The sequence below is a fragment of the Pseudophryne corroboree genome, chromosome 1, assembly GCF_028390025.1.
Source record: "Pseudophryne corroboree isolate aPseCor3 chromosome 1, aPseCor3.hap2, whole genome shotgun sequence".
In the NCBI taxonomy this organism is placed as follows: Eukaryota; Metazoa; Chordata; class Amphibia; order Anura; family Myobatrachidae; genus Pseudophryne; species Pseudophryne corroboree.
Genome location: NC_086444.1, coordinates 309,833,197 through 309,856,781, shown reverse-complemented (window position 1 = coordinate 309,856,781; position 23,585 = coordinate 309,833,197). Strand labels below are relative to the sequence as shown.

At 43.5% G+C, this 23,585-nt stretch overlaps 1 protein-coding gene across 2 annotated transcripts in view; it reads left to right on the top strand.

Annotated features, from left to right (window-relative positions):
* Positions 1-10,996, top strand: part of TMEM120B (transmembrane protein 120B) — a 203,004-nt gene extending 192,008 nt beyond the window's left edge. For both annotated transcript variants that reach the window (XM_063964482.1, XM_063964481.1), the window contains exons 10-12: positions 5,222-5,286; positions 6,656-6,724; positions 10,294-10,996. In XM_063964482.1, the coding sequence (XP_063820552.1) occupies positions 5,222-5,286; positions 6,656-6,724; positions 10,294-10,401 (242 nt within the window). In that variant the 3' untranslated portion in view covers positions 10,402-10,996. The remainder of the gene's footprint in view (positions 1-5,221; positions 5,287-6,655; positions 6,725-10,293) is intronic.
* Positions 10,997-23,585: the final 12,589 nt, after the last annotated feature.

The window sequence follows — 23,585 nt, the reverse complement described above, 5'->3', positions numbered from 1 at the left end:
TCCCTCAGACCCCTCGGGGTCACAAAAATGTTATTTTGCCCAGTTACTACTACCTGTTGTCGACATGAATTCTGTGTTCTATGTCGGCCATAATGTTTCCTGATTAAATCCGTAACACTGGCATTCAGTACACGTTCATACACATTCAGAACACATTAATGTCACTAGGGACCCTGATGTTCCAGACAGATTATATAGATATATATATATATATATATATATCTAGATATATATATCTAGATATATATATCTATATATATATATCTAGATATATATATATATATATATATATATATATATATATATATAGATATATGTGTATTTAAATGTGTACATTTATATTACAGTTTATTATGAATGCTGAAGTAAAGTTATTCCTTCTCATGTGCTGGTCGCTCTGTTGATGAAGCTCTGGGTCAGCCGTGACAAGATGGTCTCGAATCCTCACGAGGAGTCCGAGTGTTTATTCTTCTTCCGCCGTGGATAGAATAAAGGGAACGTCAACCCCTGGTCTGCACGGGGCCCTGTCACAAAGGATCGTATACAGGAAGCTAAGTGATGTTTTAATTATATGCTTTGATGATATTTGCATTACATACGGGGGAGTAATTGTATTCAGAAATGGTCGGGTACCTTGTTATCCGATATAATTATAATTACCCTGGGGAGAAATGGGATATTCCTTGGGTCTTATCTAGTACATTGCAGCTTGCTGCCGTGCGATTACAAGAGGTTTGCACTGACTCCGAGAAATACTGCGGTATCTTCCCTATGAAGGGATAATCTGGTTTGGGGTTGACTTGGTTAAGTTGTTCTCGGCAGATACCACTGGTAATTCTACCTTTTTGTGCTATGTTCCATCACAACGGTTGGTGACGCATTTGTTGTGGATGCAGTAAGTTTGACCGGTTTGATACCGTTGTTATTCCCCTTCTTTGTAGGTAGAGGGAGGTGAAAAGGTATGCAGCCTTTTCAACTTCACAGAACTTGATATCGTCCTCTGTGTCTACCACATCCACCGCAGGGCGCTGGGTCTATCTTGCTGGAGCCCACACCGGTGGGAACTCGTCTAATACTCTTCAGTCAGTCCTAGAAGGGACTTGACACAGTGAGTTAAGAATAGAGTCCAAAGGGGGACATACTCAAGTTGTCCGAATGTTTCCTCTCACTGAATTTTCTGATGGATCTTGCCGATTCTCCAAGGAAGAGGTAGTATGCGACGACATACAAGAGTTGGGTCAGGATCAGGACATAGTCCTGCTGTCCCTGTCATTAAAAAAAAAAAAAAAGCTGTTATTCAAGCTTTTTAGTGCTTCTGAACCAGGACAGCTCGGTCACAACAATCCCATAAAAGATTTCTACTCAAGAAAATGGACTACAAGATGGAATCTCTCAAGGCGGGGTTCTCCAACCTGTGAAAGATGAAAGAGGGTTTAAATGCGGTCATCCGCATAAAGCTTACCTAGTTTTGCTATTCGGGATTGTCTTTGTCATTTCACCGGAGTGATAACAATATGATGGTTTTCCTTCTATAGTAAGAACCATTATTATCCTGTACTGGGACGCTCTCCTGACTACGGCGAGGTCAAGAAACAAGTGGTACAATTCGTTGTTTCTATCTGACAGTTCTTCGACACAAAGAATCGCTGTTGATCCCTCCGACGCAGAGTTCGGAGTTGGGAATAAGATTAGATACTGATCTGTTAAGAGTTTGTGCTTTCCTGTGGAAAGAGGTCTGATGATCCAGAGTCGGATCAGATTTGCAACAGGGTAAACCCGTCAATACGTTCCATTAATGCAGAAGATGGTTGCGGCCTACGAGGTGAGCAGGTCAAATGCCAGAGTTGTTTTTGCGGGACCAGTTGGACAGGTGGTCCGGGTCTTACCTACACATGCACCGGAAAATATTCCTATTTTCCAGGACCAGGATATATCTCCTGTGGTGGCTTCACAGTTCTCACCTCCTAAAGGGACGAACGTTCGGGATCCCGGATTAGATCCTGGGGTCCATGGATACAAGTCTCTGAGGCTGGGAAGCAGTCTTTCCAGGGGAAGAGTGCCCAGGGGGAAAGGATCAAGCCGGGAAGCTTGTCTGCAATAAGCATTCTTGGATTAAGAGCTATTTACAACGAACATCTTCTTCGTGTTCTGCCCGTCTCATTTCTGTCAGACGACTAAACAGCTGTGGCGTAAGTAAGCCACTAGGGCGGAACGAGGTACAAAGCGCAAAAGTTTCCGAGGAGCGTAAAGGCATGTAAAAGCTCTATTAGTGGTCGTCATTCCGGGTGAAGACAACGGAGAAATGGACTTCCTCAGCAGACACGATCTCCGTCCAGGAGAGTGGGGTCTTCATCAAGAAGTTTTCACAGAAGTGACAAGTCTTTGGGGAATTCCTCGATTAGACATGATGGCGTCTCGCCTCAACATGAAACTTCAGGGATATTGTTCCAGGTCAAGGGACACTCAAGCTAAAGTGGTGGACGCTCTCGTGGCACCTTGGGTGTTTCAGTCGGTCTCGGTGTTCCCTCCACTTTCACTCTTTCCGAAGGTGATAAACATAAGAAAAACAAAGGTTCAGGCGATCCTCATTGTTCCGGTCTAGCCAAGGAGGGCTTGGTATCCAGATCTTCACAAATTACTCATAGAAGATCCCTGGCCTCTTCCTCTACAAGAGGACCTGTTACAGCAAGGACCGGGCGTGTATCGAGACTTACCGGGGCTGTGTTTGACGGCTTGGCGGTTGAACACCATATCCTAGCCCGAAAGGATATTCCAGGTGAAGTCATTCCCAAAGAAGTAACGACAAAGCTTTTTTTTTTTTTTTTGAATAGTGTTTTTATTCAACAACATAATTAATGATACAAACATTTCAGTGTACACTGGGAAGCACATTTGACATTGTACAGTACACTGAACCATACACCTCCCCAAGGATGTACATATACAGAGGACGTTCCCAGTATTGCTGTTCCAGTGCATCCTTCCCACAGAATACATTTTTTTCTGAAGTCCGTAAACAAATCATGATCCACATACTTAACATTTTAAATGTTTTCTCCCCGAACCATTTTTGTAAATACCCCATCTAGTAGGCCAGATATAGCCCACAACCCCCCTAGCCCAAAACAAAACCCCCTTAAACAAACTCAAACCTAGCCAACCTAAAGTGTGTGAGGTGAGGTACAGTAGCAAAATAATTAAACAAAATACAATAAAGGAGTGAGAGAGGTCCGGCTCGGCGCCTCAGGGCCCAGAGAACGCACCACGGTTACGGCCAGTGCCCCCTAAATCCGAAGGGCAAGGGATGAGTATGTGGAATTGATCCAAGGAGACCATATTTTCTCGTATTTGGTAAGGGCATTATTTTTCATATATACATAGCGGTCTTTCAATAGAGTATCATTTACCAAAACCTTGAATGCAGGTATCGTGGGGGGATGCGGAGCCATCCACGCCCGCGCAATACACACCTTAGCAAGGGCGCACATACTGCAGGCATACATGCCCTCCCACCGAGACCCAGAGTCAGGATTGACCACCCCCAAAATACAGAATCTCTGAGTCAGCAAGCCTCTCGATATCCCCGTATGTTCCAGAATCGACCCGACCCGACCCCAGCCCAGAACGCCTGCAGCAACGGACATTCCCATGTAACGACAAAGCTTTACCACCGTATTTGGAGGAAGTATGTGTCTTGGTGTGAACCCAAGAAGGCTCCTACGGAAGAATTTCAGCTGGGTCGTTTTCTAAATTTTTTGCAAGCTGGTGTGGATGCAGGCCTATAGTTAGGCTCCATTAAAGTGCAGATTTCGGCCTTATCAATTTTCTTTAAAAAAGAATTGGCCACCTTTCCAGAAGTTCAGACTTTCGTGAAAGGAGTACTACTCATCCAACCTCCATTTGTGGCCCCAGGGGACCTTAACGTGGTGTTGCAGTTTCTTATGTCACACTGGTTGGAACCTTTACGAAAGGTTGGGTAAAAAAATTTCTCACTTAGTAAGTGGCCATGCTATTGGTCTTGGTGTCCTCAAGGCAGGTATCGGAATTGGCGGCGTTGTCTCACAAGAGCCCTATTTGTTCTTCCATGTGGATAGAGCAGAATTGAGTACTCGGCAACAACAATTCTACCAAAAAGTGGTTTTCTGCTATTTAATCCTTGGCTGATTCGAAGTCTCTCGATGTGGTCAGAGCTTTGAATATTTATGTCACCAGAACGGCTCAGATTGGGGAAACAGTCACTCTGTTTATCCTGTATGCTCCCAACAATGGCGGGGCCCCCGCATCTAAGCAGTCTGTTGCACGCTGGATCTGTGATACGATTCGGCATGCTCATTCTACGGCTGGATTGCCGGTACCGTAGTCGGGGAAGGCCCATTCTACCAGGTCGGTGGGCGCTTCTTGGGGCAGATGCCTGTGGAGTCTCGGCGGTTCAACTTTGCCAAGCGGCTACTTGGTCGGGTTCAAACACTTTTGATAAGTTCTACAAGTTTGATACCCTCGCTGTTGAAGACCTCATGTTGGCTCAATCGGTGCTGCAGAGTCGTCCGCACTCTCCCGCCCGGTCTGGAGCTTTGGTATAGACCCCATGGTCCTTTTGGAGTCCCCAGCATCCTCTAGGACGTAAGAGAAAATAGGATTTTAATACCTACCGGTAAATCCTTTTCTCTTAGTCCGTAGAGGATGCTGGGCGCCCGTCCCAGTGCGTACTGTATCTGCAGCTATTGGTTGTCGTTACACTCAAGTGGTGTTTCTTTTCAGTCAAGTCTGTTGCTGCTGCTGTTCATGCCATAGCATGCGATAGGTGATTATTGGTCGTGTTTACACACAGGTTGTGTTACATTTTCGGTCAGCATATGGCTGTATGTTTTCCATGCCGTCAGCTGGTGTTCTTTTGAATACCACGGTCTGCGGTATGTTCGAGGTGTGAGCTGGTATGACTCTCACCGTGTTTAAACAATAAATTCTTTCCTCGAAATGTCCGTCTCCCTGGGCACAGTTTTCTAACTCAGGTGTGGAGGAGGGGCATAGAGGGAGGAGCCAGTTCACACCCATTCAAAGTCTTAGTGTGCCCATGTCTTCTGCGGATCCCGTCTATACCCCATGGTCCTTTTGGAGTCCCCAGCATCCTCTACGTACTAAGAGAAAAGGATTTACCGGTAGGTATTAAAATCCTCTTTATTCTGCAGTACAATATTTATAGCTGCTCTTACTCGTTTTCTAGAGGGTTTTCAGTCTTGGATGTGGCGAGGACTCACATTTCTACTCCCCTTTCTCTTTTTTGGCCATGTAAGTTGTTTCTTTTGTGGGTGTTGTGTTTTTTTTTGTGTTTTTTTTAATACAGTGAGTAGTGAGGGGTTTAGCATTACATGGGACATCAGAGGGCAAAGAAATTTTGTAACATTCAAGCATCAGTAAGGCTGGAGAGTTCTGGGATGAGATGACGGAATTTTGGGTAAAAGAAGTCAAATAGTGACAACTGTGCTTGATGGTAAACTTGCTAGCACTATCACAAAATCACTAGGTAACGTTATATAACAAGAATATATTGTATATCCATCACCCTAATATTTTACATTAGAAAAATACAAAGCTAGAAACAAATATAGCTAGAGGCTATGGGATCTGGTCATGATCCTGGCGTTTGTAATACCAGCAGTCAGACTAGCGACTACGGAATCCCGACACTGCTCGGAATTAAGATGCCGACATGGATAGCAATGCCGGTCTCGAAAACCTGAACGCTGAACGTCGGGATCCCAAACGTAGGTATGCGGGGCTGCTTAGCATCAGGCTGTGGGGAGGGTTAGGCTGTACGGGGGGGATGGGTTAGGTTTAGGCAGCGGGAAGGGAGGTGAGCGGGTAGATTTAGGCACCACCAGGGAGAGTTAGGATTAGACTGCGGGTAAGGAAGTTAAGGGTTTGGGGATTAGGGATAGTATACTTACCTAGTAGGTGTTGGGATACCACTGTCTGTATTCTCACTACTGGCATCCCAAGCGCTGAGATCCCGATACCATCCCAGAGTCTATGAAATCCCCTTTTAGAAATTGCGCGCGCGCACACACACACACACACACACACACACACACACACACACACACATCCCTAGGATGAAATCTGTCATGTACAAAAACTGTTACCAAATAAGGACTATTAGCAGTATTCAATTAGTGTCGGATCCTCTCTGACAGAGAGGATCCGACACTTCAGTATTCAATTTGCGAGCATTTTCAACAGGTTTAGCCCGTTTTTGACAATGACGATCTAACTTTTTTTTTTAAAGTCGAATCGGCATTGTCGAAAAGGGGCCAAAAAACCTGTTGAAAATGCCCACAAATTCGACAAAATACACGGATACGCGGCTACTCCGCCGATCCATGTATTTTACGTCAAGTCGTAAAAACGCAACGGACTTGAATAGGTTGAATAGAATCAACCTAAAAAAGTCGGAAAATGCTGTTTTTCCGACTTGTCGGATTAATTGAATAGTCCCCTATGTAGTCATGATACTTAACCAGTTAACCTGGACAGGGTTACTTGCTATGAAAGCACAGCACTTTCTTCAGGACAGCTCATGATTATGTAGGCTGTGTATAGATGTTATAACAAAATGCTTTACTGTGTCCTTTCATAATCTTCTCTCTCTTATTCCCAGTTTTGGCAGTTGTATAATTCAGTCACACTTTTTGAACTCTCTAGACATGAAGCATGCAAGGAGTGGCAGGTATTGTATTAAACGGTCATGTTTTGTAAAGAATGTGACAGAAAAGTTATCTTTGTTATTATGTATGTTGATAAGGTTTTTAAGTAATGTCCATGTTTCTGGTCCTTGTGGACTGTCATGTGTCACTGCATTATACCTGCACACAGTGGCAGATTTAAGGGCCTGGCCGCCCCTAGGCAACACGTTATTGGCCACCACCACAGTCATCACACACCCCCTTTCACTGTCAGATCTGTCAGCCTCCACCTGAGCCACGTTCAAGACCTGCTCCTGCTGGTGTCCTGATACCTGGGGGAGGAGCCAGGGGAATGAATTACAAATGCAGAGCTCTGATAGGCGCTCAGTCTCTGGCTCCATCCCATTCAGGGAGCCTCTCTCCTCACCCCTCCCCCCCCCCCTCCCCGTGATCCCCCCTGCCACCTCCCGCGACCCCTACCTCCTGTGACTTTGTCTTCCGTGTCCCGCGACCCCTTCCCACTAAAGTAGCTGCTGAGACGGAAGAGTCGATCTGGGGGGGGTTTGCCGTGTTGCCCAACTGCCCCCGGCTGCTGTGCCTCACGTGCCTAGTGGAAGATCCGGCATTGCCTGTACACCTGGATGCTTGCTCATAAGAGCACAGTTATTGCTGATTCTGGCTGTGCAGCAGCTCTTTGCTTAAGGACAGGCAATTCTGCTACTACATTTGATTTTTATCTATTTGCTAAATGTTCTCAATGAATATCATTCCAAAAAACAACACCCATTAGTGTGCTGCACAGAAACACCTGGGGGATGACTGCAATTTGGGGTCATGGTGGTAATCGCAGAGTGACCTGTTGTAATCGCTGGGAGTGGCTGTGATCCATATCATTGTTTTCTATGATGACTGTATTGCTGTTATAGGTGTAGAGCCAGCAAGTCGCACATTTATCAATGTTTGTTGCTAATAATTTTATTTATATTGGATAAGACGTGCAATAGTGAGTTTATTTGTTGTACTTGAAATAATTTGTGACTCATTGTTTGTCATATAATACATGCAAAAGACTACGTGGGAGTCTATTGATTATTGGAAAGGAGTGAGGGTGCTGATATATCATGCTTGTTAAAACGCTGTTGCTCCAGAAGGGACCCAGTAATTTTGACACCGAGCTTTGTGAATCACTCTCCCATTATGCTGCTGCTACAAATCTGGTGCCTTCCGAGTCTGTCAGGGGTGGTGCATGGCTGAGCACCCAGGAGAGGTGTGGGCTTGTTAGAGTGCTTGGGGCACACCTAGCTAGAACAAACACTCAGGGATGACACCTAGTAGGCTCCACTCCACACAGCAGTAACCGCAAGCAGGTTTGTCCTGAAGGCATTGCATCATATAACCTACATTATTATTACCTATAAAATGTGGCTTTTTTTAATAAGTGGGTTAAGTGCATTCTTAACCCTTTCATGACAGTTCTTTTTCTTGTTTGCTTTGGTTTACGCTTGTTATAACTCAATCTCATTATATTTTAGATTGTATTGAATTGTTACATGGTGCTATGGATACGTTCTGGTGCTCTATTATTCTCTAATAATCATCTGCATTTTCCCAGATTTGATGATGGTGGAGATAGTACAGCCTGTAGCCAGATTACAAGAATAATCACCTCAGCACAGAGTATTTCAGACGATGTGTGCTGATCTGTAGGCGGTGACTTTTCCAGTTGTCTAATTATTGACAAGTGTGAGCCAAAACCTGCGCACACTACACTGTATGTATGACCATACTGTGACAGAACAGCTCGTGTATATGGAGATCTTATAATTTTATTATTTTTAATGCCCTTCCAATCAAGTCTGAGCTTTTATGAATGTCTTAGCCCAAAGTGCCCTAACCATGGAATACGGTTTTCCCTTATTTTCCTACTTGTGACAGAAACGTCCTGTGTTTTGCCATTTTACTGGTGGCAGGACCTCAGCGTCTTCATGGTCACTTCTTTCCTACAGAATGCATTTTAAGCTCCTCAGCCTCTCTTTCAAAGCATTCAGTCATTCCTCTGGCTGGTACATCTCCAAACTGACCTCAGTCCACACTCCCACGCATCCACTGCCTTTATCCCTTCCTCACACGTCTGCATCCAAGACTTTTACCGTGCCTCTCCCCATCTGTAAGACTCTCTACCAGCCTGCAGGGGTTCAAACCTGCTCTGAGCATGCATCTGTTTATAAAAGGCAACCAGCCCTCCTTACAAACTTATACCCCTTTTCCACTAGCTCAAAAAACACGGGTAAATGCACGGGGGCGCGCATTTACCCGTGTTTTTGGCAAGTGGAAAAGGGTCAACCCGGATCAAGTGACCCGTGAATCCTACCCGGCTATTTACCTGGGTAGGACACGGGAATGATCCGGGTAGGGTTCTAGTGTAAACGGGAGCCGTGTCGATGCGACACGGCTCCCGTTTACACTGTATGGAAGGGCGGCGCTGGGAGATCATGTGATCTCCCTGCGCCGCCCCTGCCGCGTCACTAGAAGCGTCACCAACCCGGCATATGCCGGGTTGTGACTGCTGATGGGAAAGGGGACGAGCACGGGTCGCAGCAGGGGGCAGCTCCCGTGTCAGGCTCCCGGCTGCGACCCGTGATCGTAAGTGGAAAAGGGGTATGAAACTCTATCCTGCCTCTGTTCACTTACTGTAGACCGTCATGGGTAGGGAGCACCACTAATAAATCATCCACTCTGATCCTGTCTGCTCCCCCAGGGCACTGGATCACTGACTGCTATTGTTACTATAAATATATTGCTGCGCTGACATCGGCCATTAACCTTAATAGATTCATGTAAAAAACTTTTCATTATAATGAATTTAAATAAACCAATGGTTTCCAAACTTTTTTGAATCACGGCGACCTAGAGCATCAGAATTATTTCACGGCACCCCTAGGCCAAAAGTTTCTTATTGAGAATTCTAGAAAACAATAAGTAAATTATGTTTGTGTCATCCTGAGTTTCTTTAGTGTGTTGCGGGACAATATTTGCTTCTGTTTGTCCTCATATTTATAATTGGCAGCCACAAGCACTGGTTTTGTCTATTATTTTGACCAAAAATAGTTTGAATTGGTCCTGTACCACCAATCCAAACCACCCCTGCTAGTGACGTGAGGCACCCCAGGGTGCCAAGGCACACAGTTTGGGAACCACTGACATAAACAATAAAACACATTTAACAGCAATTCTTGTGGTGCCCAGTAAGTAACAATGTTGTTGTTACTATCTGCCATTCAGTAATATAGAGATCCCAATGATTGTTTTTGGTTTTTCCTGTACAATCTTTTTGAATATATTTGTGTACACTACTGTATTGTGCCTGAACAGTCCTATGGACATTCTTTGGCATCCTATAAATAGTAATTTGTATGTATCCCTCCACTCACTCGCACATATTTCATGTGATTATTGCAGAAACATGAACTTCTGCACTGAGAACCCGCGCCCGTTGCAGGATTTTCCCATCTACCCAGAATTTTTCATGTTAAGGTTTATTTGAAAAAAATTTGCATGACCAGAGTTCATTGTCTGATTGAAATGTGCTAAAGATTGTTTGGGTTTCCTATAGGTTTTTGTGCTGGCCATCACTTTTCTGATACTCTTCCTGGGTAACTTTCTGACGACTTTAAAGGTGGTCCACACGAAGTTTCAGAAAAACAAAGACAAGAAACCTTGATGATGACTAGACCCTGGATTTGACTGTTATGTAGGCCAATGAATGACACTAAAAGGAATCATGCAAAAGCCATGTTTCTCCCAAGCTGTACTAGAGACTGGAAGACTGGCTGCAATCCTCACATGCTGCTCCCTATTTCTCTCTGGGAGAGAAACACCTACACTCTTATAGGAGTGTAACACCGTACATGCCACATGTGGCAGCGACACGTGTTGCTCCACTTTCTACCACTAGAAGGTTTTAATGTGCTTATTTGCTGCACATAACTGACGGTTCTTGGAAACCTGAAATCCAGTAATAGCCGGCTTCCTGATCCCAGTCTGCAGACCACGCTACCTGGGCAGGCAAGCTTCATTACTTCATGTGACTAATAAACCTGCAGGCACGGCCCTTGCATCCAGATCTGCATTATGGTTGGTTTGTTTTTTAAGCAATTTGCATTTTTAAAACTTGACAAATAAAATGTGAAAAGGGAATTTGCCTTTAGATAGGTTGTATGCTGAATGCTATGTTTACATGGATACATGATGTTCATGATAATGAAATGTATGATATGTGTGACGAGTGCAAAATAAAGAGAACTACACTCTATTAACCTGGTGTACAAAGCTGAATGGACTCTTGCCTTGCACAGTAGTATTGGCTGAAATATAGAGTGGTTTACACGTTACTAACCTGCTGTGACAACAAAAATACTACAAAGCCATATATTTAATATTGTAATATATGTGTAAACTGAAGTAACTTTGGGTAAGGAAGCAATTATCCTTTGCACACTGTGGGGAAAATAAGCTCATGTGGTGGCAGTGTACAGTCATTTCTGGCCTTATAGTTCATACTGATTGTAGACATGGCACCCTCCCCATTCTTTATGTACATACAAGCTTCATGTGCGACTAAAAAAAGTGGTTACAGACTTCGCACTAGATTCCTCCTCCGTTTCCAATCAAAAATAAAATAGGATTAAAGGAACGTTTGGGGAGATTTTAAGTTCTAAGGTGAACCAACTACCTGTATTTATTAACACGGTTCTAAAGACAATTGTAGATTCAATTAAGTGGGCTAATGGTGCCCCCACCAGAGTCAGTTAATTAGTCTTTTTTTTCTCTAGTAAGTGGCATTTTTGGGGGGCACTCTTCCAATAAATATATGCGTATTAGTTAAATTCTAACTTTTATTAGGGTTGTTAAATGAATAAGAGGTCAGATCCTGGTATAAATTCAACAATAAAAGGGTTACTTCCCAAAAGTTCTATGGGGGAGATTCAAATGTTTGAAAAGTCAGTTGGCAGTCTGTTTTTTCCTATCTAATAGGAAAAAACAGACACCCAACCGACTCTTCAAACATTTGAATCTCCCCCTATGTATGTATATCAAAAATGTTGAGGTGTTTTATTTAATCACCAACAAAGATAACTGGTTTGTCATTCATTGATAGCAATGTTTTTTTTATTCTGATTATTACAGATAGTGCAATAATTGCATAGACTAGTCGACCCAGCATATCAATACAGGTTGAGTATCCCATATCCAAATATTCCGAAATACGGAATATTCCGAAATACGGACTTTTTTGAGTGAGAGTGAGATAGTGAAACCTTTGTTTTTTGATGGCTCAATGTACACAAACTTTGTTTAATACACAAAGTTATTACAAATATTGTATTAAATGACCTTCAGGCTGTGTGTATAAGGTGTATATGAAACATAAATGAATTGTGTGAATGTAGGCACACTTTGTTTAATGCACAAAGTTATAAAAAATATTGGCTAAAATTACCTTCAGGCTGTGTGTATAATACATAAATGTATTCTGTGCTTAGATTTAGGTCCCATCACCATGATATCTCATTATGGTATGCAATTATTCCAAAATACGGAAAAATCCCATATCCAAAATACCTCTGGTCCCAAGCATTTTGGATAAGAGATACTCAACCTGTATTTCAAAGGAATATAATTTGTGCTTATAAAACAAGGGTACCCAGCAGCTTCTCAGTATTGGAGATGTTATAAATAAAATATATTAATAGGCATTATCAGGAGGCATCTCCTGTCCACCAGGATCCCGACAGCTGGGTTATCTTACTGATCCCGCAATTATCTTACATCCTCATTTTATATACTCTGATTAAGAGAGACACTCCTGTGTCTGACACATTTATCAAGTATTGGATAATCGATACATCCTGAGAGATCACTTTCGTGTTCTATATTGTTTCAATATTTAAAACACAAATGCTATACACAGTGTATGATCAATACTGTATCAATTTTCCTTGTTTTTTTATGTCAACACAGTCATGAGTACAGAAGAATTTTATCATGTAACAACCTTTTTTAATGTAATTGTGTGTAGAAGCAGCAACACAGACCTTAGAACAGGTATATACAAGGTATTGCAGTTGTATCCATAACCTTCAGAGCAAATATCCAATGGACAGATAATCCCCTGTGCAAAGCCAGGTTTTCTCTGGCTGGTCCACAGGATTATCCACAGGATAATATTGGGATATGGTTGAGCGACAGCGGAAATGGCACCAACGCGGTCACAAGCTTTCTGGCCTCCCAGGATGCATCCGACCCATCACCATATAGTCCCGCCCACTGACTCAGTCAAATCAGTTTTTTGCTTGGTGCGGCAGGAAGCCGGACCATGGTCACAGGGCTGCTGAGATAAAGCAGCCTGAAGCTTTTATTATTTTATTTTTATAGACTTACTATGTTTTTTTCGAGCGACTTTTCCTAACAGCGTCTTAAACACATACTGGAAAGAGTCGCTCCGACAACTCCCCACCGGGTCGCAACAACGCTTACCTTCACGGTATAGTGCTGTCTCGACGGGCGTCTGTGTCGGATGTTCTAGCAGGTCCAGCAGATGTAACCAGGCTGTGGCCGGAGCATGGGGGGACGGTAAGTCTATGGATTTCCTCTTACTAGGGGGGTCCGGACACAGCTACACTGTATTGGTGGAGACTACAAACAGTGTGTTGATGCGCCGAACATCTCGAGTGCGACAGCGCTACGCTCTAGGGATCATAGGCGCCAGGACTAGGTAGAGGCCGCGATCCTTAGGGTTTAAGTCAACAGGGAAATTCAGACGCTCTCCTGGCCCCCCCTCCTCCGAGTTCATGACCAGTTTCCGTGCGTCTCCCATCCATGAACTAAATGACCTCACTTCCGTCTCAGACGCTACCACGAGGGTACTCGGTCGCAGCTTAGACACTGCGGTTGTGTACACTAGAGATCCCGCCTATACCGAGTCACAGGCCTTAGCGTCTGCATACACGTGGAAGTCGCTGAGCGTCCGTGTCCGCAGGGAGCGACTGTCTCCGTTATCAGTTATACAAGAGCGGTAGTGTACATCAGTAGCGTCTGAATCCACTCAGCGTCTTACGAGCGCATTTGCTTGGATATGGAAATGTGGTGAGTCTCCCTGTATCCCGCTCTACAGAGGAAGGGTATACAGTGCTAAAAATTCTCTCTACCTGTTAGTATGAATTGTTAATTTTTAGTACATATTGCATATGAGATCTGTGTATTACTGTGTTTTCTGCATGTTATGTTGAAAAAAGAACCAGTTAAAAACAGAAGTACAATTTTCCTACTTACTTGTAAGTTGTTATGGGGCTTGTATTCTCATATGACAATGTCTAATGCCTTAACATGTGACTGACTGCTAGTATGTGTGCTGACTTTTCTATGTAACGTCAGTCCTGTTCTGACCCTCAATTCAGGTGCACGGCTGTGGTCAGATTGATCTCACTTCTATATACTCATATATAGGTGATTTTCAGTCACAAATTGTGTAGTCATTTATCAGATTATTACCATGTCTGTGAGCGGCAAAAGTGATTGAGGAGAATTTATCAGGCACTCCTACATCCCTAACATGCTTATCTTGTAAGACGGTTAATTGGTATGGACCAATTGGTCACTTATGAGGGGTTGTGTGCGAACTGTTTTGCTTTTCAGCAAAGTAAAAAAATTCTCTCTACTTGTTAGTATGAATTGTTAATTTTGGTACATATTGCATATGAGATCTGTGTATTACTGTGTTCTGCATGCTATGTTTGAAAAAAAAAAAAACAGTTTAAAACAGAAATGCAATTATCCCACTTACTTGTAAGTTATTATGCTGGTGATTGTATTCTCATATGACCATGTTTAATGCTTTAACATGTGACTGACTGCTAGTATGTGTGCTGACTTTTATGTTTTCAGTCCTGTTCTGATCCTCAATTCAGGTGCACGGTTGTGGTCAGATTGATCTCACTTCTATATATCTATATATAGGTGATTTTCAGTCACAAATTGTGTAGTCATAAACAGAATATTACCATGTCTGTGAGCGGCAAAAGTGACGAGGAGAATTTATCAAGCACTCCTACATCCCTAACATGTTTATCTTGTAAAACAGGGTTAATTGACCAATTGGTCACATGAGGGGTTATGTGCGAACTGTTTTGCTTTCCAGCAAAGTAAAAAACAGGATTTGGTTCAACCACCAACAGAGCCACCATGGAATATGTTTGCAAAGACTTTATCTTCAATAGCGGACAGGTTAACTCCGGTACCACCACCTCAAGGTTTAGGTTACACTATTAACCCATACATGCAGCTCCCTCCCTACGGCTTGGTACCAGTAGCTTCTATAAGTAACCAAGGGACAGGTAAGACTAAGACAGATGCGTCTATGTGGCAGACTACACAAGATGATACAACAGATGATGATAGTCTATTCAAATACTCCGTATGATGATTAGTCGCATAGTTTTAGTTCAGAGGATGTTGCTGAACTTATTGATGCTGTGAAGGCGGTTCTTTCTTTGGAAGAGCCAGCCAAAACAGTGTTAAAATCTAAAGCACCTGTGTTTAAACGAACAAAATCGGTTAAAACTGAATTCCCAGCGTCAGATGAGCTGACGGAAATGATGGAAGAATCTTGGGCGACGCTCAGTAAAAGGTATAAGATTCCGAAAAGATGGAATTGTTATTATCCATTTCCAGCTACGGATTGTTCGAAAAGAGAAGTTCCTCCAAAAGTAGATGCACATGTGCTGCGACTGGTGCATAAATCTGCTTTACCACTATCTACCTCACTAAATGATGTCACAGACAGAAGGGTAGATAGTGTCTTGAAAAATATATTTTCTCTAGTAGGAGCAGTGGTAAGACCTGCTATGGCTTCGGCCTGGGTAGCAAAGGCAATGGGCGAATGGATAGAGGAACTAGAGAATGACATCTCTTCTCCTAATAAGGAGCAAGAGTATAATTTAAGACAATCTGCCCAATACTTGGAAGAAGCAGCAATTGATATGGGTACAGTTGCTTCTAAAGCTTTCAGCCTTGACAATATCCGCTCGCAGAGCAGTGTGGCTACGCACCTGGAAGGCAGATGCGGAATCCAAGAAGGAATTGGAAGCATTGCCTTTCGTGGGTAATATATTGTTTGGGAAACCATTATCTGATATCCTAGAATCAGAGGCTGAATCAAAGAAGGTCAGATTTCCGGCTACTTATAACCCTAAGTCTAAGGGTTCAAAGTTTCGCTCATTTCGTTGGCAAAGCGAAAGCTAAAGAGGAGTCTAAGCAACCCCAGTTCAAAACCAGGGGTAGGAAGCAGTGGGCTAGCAAAAAGCCAGCTTCCAAGCCTGAACAGAAACCATCAGCCTGAAGAGACGGGCCACCGCCTGGAGGATTCCAGGGTTGGGGGCCGACTCCTTCATTTTGCACACATATGGCAGCAGTCGACAACAGATGCTTGGGTGCAGAAGGTGGTATCTCAGGGGTATGGGTTCCCATTCAGGAGGCAGCCGCCTCAAAGATTTTTTTTGCACCAGCCCGTCTCATGTAGAGTCGAAGGCCAATGCCCTGCAAGAAGCAGTCCAAAAATTACTGCAGTCAGGTGTGATTGTCCCAGTACCTCCATCACAAAGGGGACAGGGGTTTTACTCCAATCTATTTCTGATCCAGAAGCCAAATGGGTCATATCGACCAATTCTCAATCTGAAAATGTTAAACAAATACATTTGGATCCCAAAATTCCACATGGAGACGTTACGCTCCATAATGTTGGCTATGGAACCGGGAGATTACATGGTATCTCTGGATGTACGGGATGCTTACCTACATGTGCCTATAGCACTGTCTCATCAGTGTTACCTCAGGTTTGCCATCCTCCAGGAACATTTTCAGTTCCAAGCTTTGCCCTTCGGGCTAGCAACAGCACCCAGGGTGTTTACCAAGATCATGGTGGTTATGGCAGCTTGTCTGCGCAAACAAGGGATAAGAATATTCCCACACCCGACCTGTTAATCTTAGCACATTCGCAAGATTTACTTTTGAGCCATCTTCAACAGACAATAGTTTGTTTACAGAGACACGGGTGGCTCATAAATTGGGAAAAGTCGTCCCTGAGTCCGTCACAGCGGATGGTTCATTCGGGGGCCATATTGGATTCAGACCTACAGAAAGTTCTCTTACCAGAGAAAAAGATAGTCAAGGTGCAGGTCATGGCTCAGGAAGCGTTGCACGCCCAGACAATGTCAGTCCATGCAGCAATGCGACTGTTGGGTCTGATGGAATCAACCTTCGACATGGTGGAATATGCTCAATTCCACTCCAGACCATTGCAGCACCTTATTCTGACCAAATGGAACGGAAATCATCAGACGATAAAAAAGCGGATGATAAAGTTTCCATTAAACGTAAAAAGGTCTCTAGCGTGGTGGCTACAGACAGACCATTTAAACAAGGGGAGACCCTTTTGGATAAAGGAATGGCAAGTCTTGACAACAGATGCCAGCCTGCAAGGCTGGGGTGCGTTACTCGGAAGCCTTTGGTTCCAGGGAAAATGGACCGCAAGGGAAAGTCGCCTGCCGATAAATCTGTTGGAAATAAGGGCCATTTATATGGCTCTAGTGCAGGCAAAGGACAGTCTGCAAGGAAGACCGGTTCAGATTCGCTCAGACAATGCGACAGCAGTAGCGTACCTCAATCATCAAGGAGGAACTCACAGTAAAAGATTGATGGAGGAAGTGACTCCCATACTAAGATGGGCAGAACTTCATCTCCCAGCATTGTCGGCAGTATTTGTCCCAGGTGTACTGAACTGGGAAGCGGATTTTCTCAGTCGACACATCATTCAGGAAACCGAATGGGCATTACACCCAGAAGTGTTTCAGACACTAGTTAACAGATGGGGTCTACCAGAGATAGATCTCATGGCGTCTCGTCTAAACAACAAAGTTCCAAGGTACGGATCGAGAACAAGGGACCCAGGAGCGGACCTTGTAGAATGGAAATTTCATCTGGCGTATCTGTTCCCTCCAATATCTCTGTTACCCAGAGTAGTGAGAAAAATAAAGCAAGCAAAGGGAGCAATAATTCTAATAGCTCCAGCTTGGCCAAGAAGGCATTGGTACACAGATCTGCTGAGAATGTCCGTGGAAGCACCGATACTGCTCCCTCAACGTCCAGATCTGCTAATGCAGGGTCCTTGTTATCACAGCCATCTGGATCGCCTGTCTTTGACGGCGTGGCTGTTGAAACCTCTATCTTAGAAGCTAGAGGATTTTCAAAACATGTAATCCAAACTATGCTCAGAGCAAGAAAGCCTTCTTCAGCTCGTGTGTATCATAGAATATGGCAAGCCTATATTCATTGGTGTACTGAAAAAAGTTTGAATCCAAGATCTTTCAGAGTATCCAGGATTTTGGATTTCCTTCAAGCAGGATTGGATAAAGGTTTGAAGGTAGCTTCCTTGAGAGTTCAAGTATCAGCGTTAACTGTATGGTTTCAACGAAAGATTGCTGATTTACAGGATGTACATACTTTATTTCAGGGAGTTGTATATATTCAACCTCCATTTGTTCCTCCTGCAGCTCCTTGGGATTTGCATTTAGTTCTTAAATTCCTCCAGGGTCCTCCATTTGAACCACTTAAGAGAGCAGATCTTAAATGGTTAACGGCTAAAGTACTTTTTCTGCTTGCAATGGCGTCAGCCAGAAGAGTGTCAGATTTAGGAGCGTTATCGTGTAAGTCTCCTTTCCTAAGTTTTTTTCCAGACAGAGCAGTTCTTAGAACTAGATCTGGTTATCTTCCGAAGGTGGTTTCAAAGTTTCACCTGAATGAAGAGATTGTAGTCCCAGCTTTTCAGGTATCGGGACTATCTGCGGGAGAAGTGTCGCTGGACGTAGTCCGAGCTTTAAGAATATACATAGATCGTACTAGTGCCATCAAGAAAACAGATTCTCTCTTCATCCTCTACGGATTTCATAGAAGAGGATGGCCTGCTAGTAAACAGACGCTGGCGAGATGGTTCTGAATGGTAATATCAGAAGCGTATTCTCATACAGATCTCCCTACTCCGGCTAATGTCTCTGCTCACTCTACACGTACGGTAGGTCCTTCATGGGCAGCAGAACAGATATGTAAGGCAGCCACATGGTCTTCCATAAACACATTCATTAGACATTATGCCTTGGATACTTTTGCCTCTCATGATGCAGACTTCGGGCGAAAGGTCCTCCTGTGTAATCAGGAGCGTCCCCACCACTAAAATTGGCTTTGGGAATCCCAATGTTATCCTGGGGATCCAGCCAGAGAAATAGACGTTATGGTAAGAACTTACCGTTGATAACGTGATTTCTCTTATGTCCACAGGGATCCCTCCCTGACTCACCTGATTTGAGGATCTTGACAACCACTAAAACCTCTTCCCTCTTGTATGGAAGGGTGTGCATGTGTTTTCTTATCGCCTAAAATAGGTTTCTACCTGATGCTCCTGCCTAAATCACTGTGGAAAGAACTGATTTGACTGAGTTAGTGGGCGGGACTATATGGTGAGGCCCCGATGCATCCTGGGAGGCCAGAAAGCTTGTGACCGTGTTGGTGCCATTTCCGCTGTTGCTCAACCATATCTCAATGTTATCCTGTGGATACCTGTGGACATAAGAGAAATCACGTTATCAACGGTAAGTTCTTACCATAACGTCTATATTGTATCACTTCTCTATATACATTTGTATCAATTCTTCAGAACAGTGGCCATGACTTTGTGACAGAAACCTGCCTAGAGCAGCAGAAGTTTAAATGTGTCAATTTATTCTTGTACCCAAATCCCATCAACCTCTTCAAAAGATACCACAATATGTTTCCCAGGTTCAAGTTGTGTAGAGCAGTGACTTTCAACCTTTCAAGACGCGATACACCGACAAAGATTTTAGAATTGCCAAAGCACACCATCAATACCCACCGAAAAAAACACATACACAGGCCTGTATGGGGGAAAAACACACACTGCACCCCCACAGTATTTCCACACAGTGACTCCCACAGCAATTAAATAAATACAAATTCATTGGGCCCCTACCTGGGAGTCAGTGGATATGAAGCTTAGGTTTCCCTCTCTCTGACTCAGCCACTGGAGTTTATACAGCCGAAGGAGCAGCACAGGGTGAGAGAGCGGGCAGGTGAGCGAACAGCTCGTTTCCCTCTCCCTGCCTCAGCATCTGGAGTGTATGCAGCCAGAGGAGCAAGGAGCAGCACGGGTGAGACAGCGGGCAGGGTAGGGGACCGACGGGCGGGCCAGCAGGTGACATGGCATGCGTGAGTCACGCTGCGTCTCGTAAGTTACGGGCCGCGGAGCAACCCAGCGCAGTCAAAACCAGATAGTGTAGGGATGGCAATCGGTTATGATGTCGGCGGCTAGGCATCAGGCATCTGAGAACCGCTGGTGTGGCATAGCGGTTGAAAAACACTGGTGTAGGGAAATCAGTGCAGGGGGAACAGGTCAGCATATCTGGATTTCCTTGTCCCTGTTATTTCAAACTCTAAATTAACAATTTGTAAGATTAATGACCAGGTGAATTTCCTAGTCTCAGAGGATCAGGTTACACAACTTTCGCACTGCTAATTGTATTTCTGAGGGTGAATCAGAGAGTAATAGCTTAAACAGGGAACATCTGAGTACATCTGAGTATATTTGTTAGGTATAAAATATACTTTATAATTGCTTCCTAATCACTGTTAACCATTCCACAGTGTTCAATTGTCAGGAGCCATGTATGAAAAAAAAAAAAAAAGCAATTAGACTCCCAAGTGTATAGAGAAATCAGTGCAGGGAGAACAAGCCAGAATATCTGCATTTGCCTGTCATTGCTATTTCACTATAAAGTTAACAGATGTGTAAGGTCAACGACCAAATGAACTTCCTTGTTCCAAAAGATCACGTTTCTTTCCCTTTTGCCCTGCTGTTTGTGCCAATGCTCAATTATCCTCAGGTATACAAACAGGGAACACCTGAGTAGATATTTCAGATATGTAGTACACTTACAACTATTTAGTGATTAATTGCCCAAGGGTACTGTATATATATATAGGGGGATAGATTCAAGAATGTATTATGAGTTAGGCGCTGGAGAGCACAGTGTGAAAGAACAGGCCAGAGAGCCTAATTCTCCCTGTCTCTGCTCTCACTGTCTGTTTATAGATGACGGTGGATGTGAGGACCACTGGTTGAGACGAAAAAAAAGAGACCCTTTTACTGCCTGTGTTAGAATTACTTGTGCACACTGATGTCATAAGACATTGCACAGTGGGGTCAGTCAGACCCGATTGCACGCTACCTTTTTTTGCAGCCGTGCCTTCGGGTCTGAACAGCGCACGTGCGTCGGTTGTCGGCCGTCACCATGGAACTAACGAGGAAAGTACCTGCACCAATCTATACATTCACAAAAAAGAGAAGGTAAAGCTCCCAGCGCTCAATTTAATCATGTGAAGTGTAAGATAAATATAAAAGAGAGCTGAAATAGCGGAGTACTGTAGCAATATCGGGGGCGATCAGAAACTGTCAAATTATCCCCGTCTGTGGAAGTATCCAGCTTTTCCCCTTCAGACTGGCACTTACTTTTTAACCCCTTGTGCCGTTCCTCAAAAGGTATCTTTATAATCCCTCAGCACATGTAAGTGCACTTTCAGCAAGGAGAGGAAAGCCTGTCAGCAGCAGTCCAGACACCCAAGCATTGAAAAGATTAAAATTATCCAGTAAGGATTTTAATTGTGACAAATAAAATTCATACAGATATAAAACACAGTAAAATCTCCATCTGAATTAGGCCCAGTGTCATTTCATAATCACTGGTGAGAGAGAGACACTGAGAAATACCTATATTTCCAGAAGGTGCCGAGGAGAATCTCTGGGAACATGGGTCTAGGAGTGCCCTGTGTACAGTGGCACTCAATGATTGTGTTTCACTCCAGTGGACTTATTCACATCCTTTGGTGAGTGTGCCGGTTACCAGAAACTTTGGGAAAGGAATCAATTATCCTTTGCACACCGAGTACTGGGGAAAATAAGCTCATGTGGTGGCAGTGTACAGTCATTTCTCTTCTTATAGTATATTGATTGTAGACATGGCACCCTCCCCATTCTTTGTGTACATAAAAGCTTAACAGTGGAATTTCCTTTAAATTTACATATACATTTGGGTGGTATTCATGTGACCGCCGGTCAGTTGACCGACAGTCACATGACCTGCTCCACGAGCCCGAAGGCTCACTTTCCCGATGGTCGGAATGCCGACCAACAGGGACTATTTCCACTCGTGGGTGTCCACGACACCCACAGAGTGGGAATAGAACCCATGGCGACCGCAGGTCGCCACCGAGCCCGCAAGGGGCTTGCTGCACTCGCCCCTCCCCACCGGGATCCCGGCGTCGGTAAGCTGGCCGGCGGTCAGGAGACCGCCGGTCAGCCATACTACACCCATACATTTTATTAGCAGTAAGTAAATATACCATGAGCTTAAGCACATCCTCCGGAAGGATGAAGAATTTCTCCTTACAGTATGTACAAGCCAGGCGATGTGCGAGTCAACTGGATCACATAGCTGTGCTCTGTTAGATGACCAGTGATTATGGTTTGATGCTAGCAATGTTTAGTTCTTCAAAAAACAAAATGGCACTTCCCTGCGCTGGACGTGTTACAGCTGCAAATATAGATATACTCCGGAGTTATCGACCGGAAAAACAACAATGTCACAATGTAAAAAGTTATATCATATGCGCTAAAACACTTGATGGGTATATAAACACAAAATATCAGACTGGTTTGTTTTCAAATGTCCCAAAGATCTCAATTGCAGTCTCAATAGGATTTCTCCATAAACAGGTACATGTGAAGAAAAAAAACAAAGATCTCCAATGTGTAGTTGTTCCTTTCAGAATGTGAGAAATATGGCGTAACTATGGGGTATCGATTATCCACTCCTTTGTGTCTTTATATGGTGTTATGGGACCACCCGGAGAGTGTCTTGGTCAAAAAACACAGAATGCTCACTTTCTTGCTTACTTTAGAATGCATGAACCAACTCCTATAAAGGTTTCTTTCAATTTCTCCAAAGAACACCCCCTTCACTGGATAACTTGCTTTTGTAGACGTATCTCCAGATAATGATATATAAAGGAAAAGAGAAAAATCCCAATGTGTGATGGTTCTCTTGAACCATGTATTAGAAGTAGGGGAGATATACGAGTTATAATACAGGTTGAGTCTCCCTTATCCAAAATGCTTGGGACCAGAGGTATTTTGGATATGGGATTTTTCCGTATTTTGGAATAATTGCATACCATAATGAGATATCATGGTGATGGGACCTAAATCTAAGCACAGAATGCATTTATGTTACATATACACCTTATACACACAGCCTGAAGGTCATTTTAGTCAATATTTTTTATAACTTTGTGCATTAAACAAAGTGTGTCTACATTCACACAATTCATTTATGTTTCATATACACCTTATACACACAGCCTGAAGAACATTTAATACAATATTTTTAATAACTTTGTGTATTAAACAAAGTTTGTGTACATTGAGCCATCAGAAAACAAAGGTTTCACTATCTCACTCTCACTCAAAAAAGTCCGTATTTCGGAATATTTGGATATGGGATACTCAACCTGTATGACCCTTTTTCCTTTGTGTCTTATGAGATATTCAAGGACCACCCGAAATGTGTGATGGGTCACCAGTACAAAATGCTTACTTTTGCTTACATAAACACAGGCAGGTATATGCATATAAAGGTATCTTTCAGACTTTTGTAGAATCCACAAAATCTGGATTATTCTAACATGACATGCTTACACGTATGCTTACTTGAAGTGTGCAGGGTA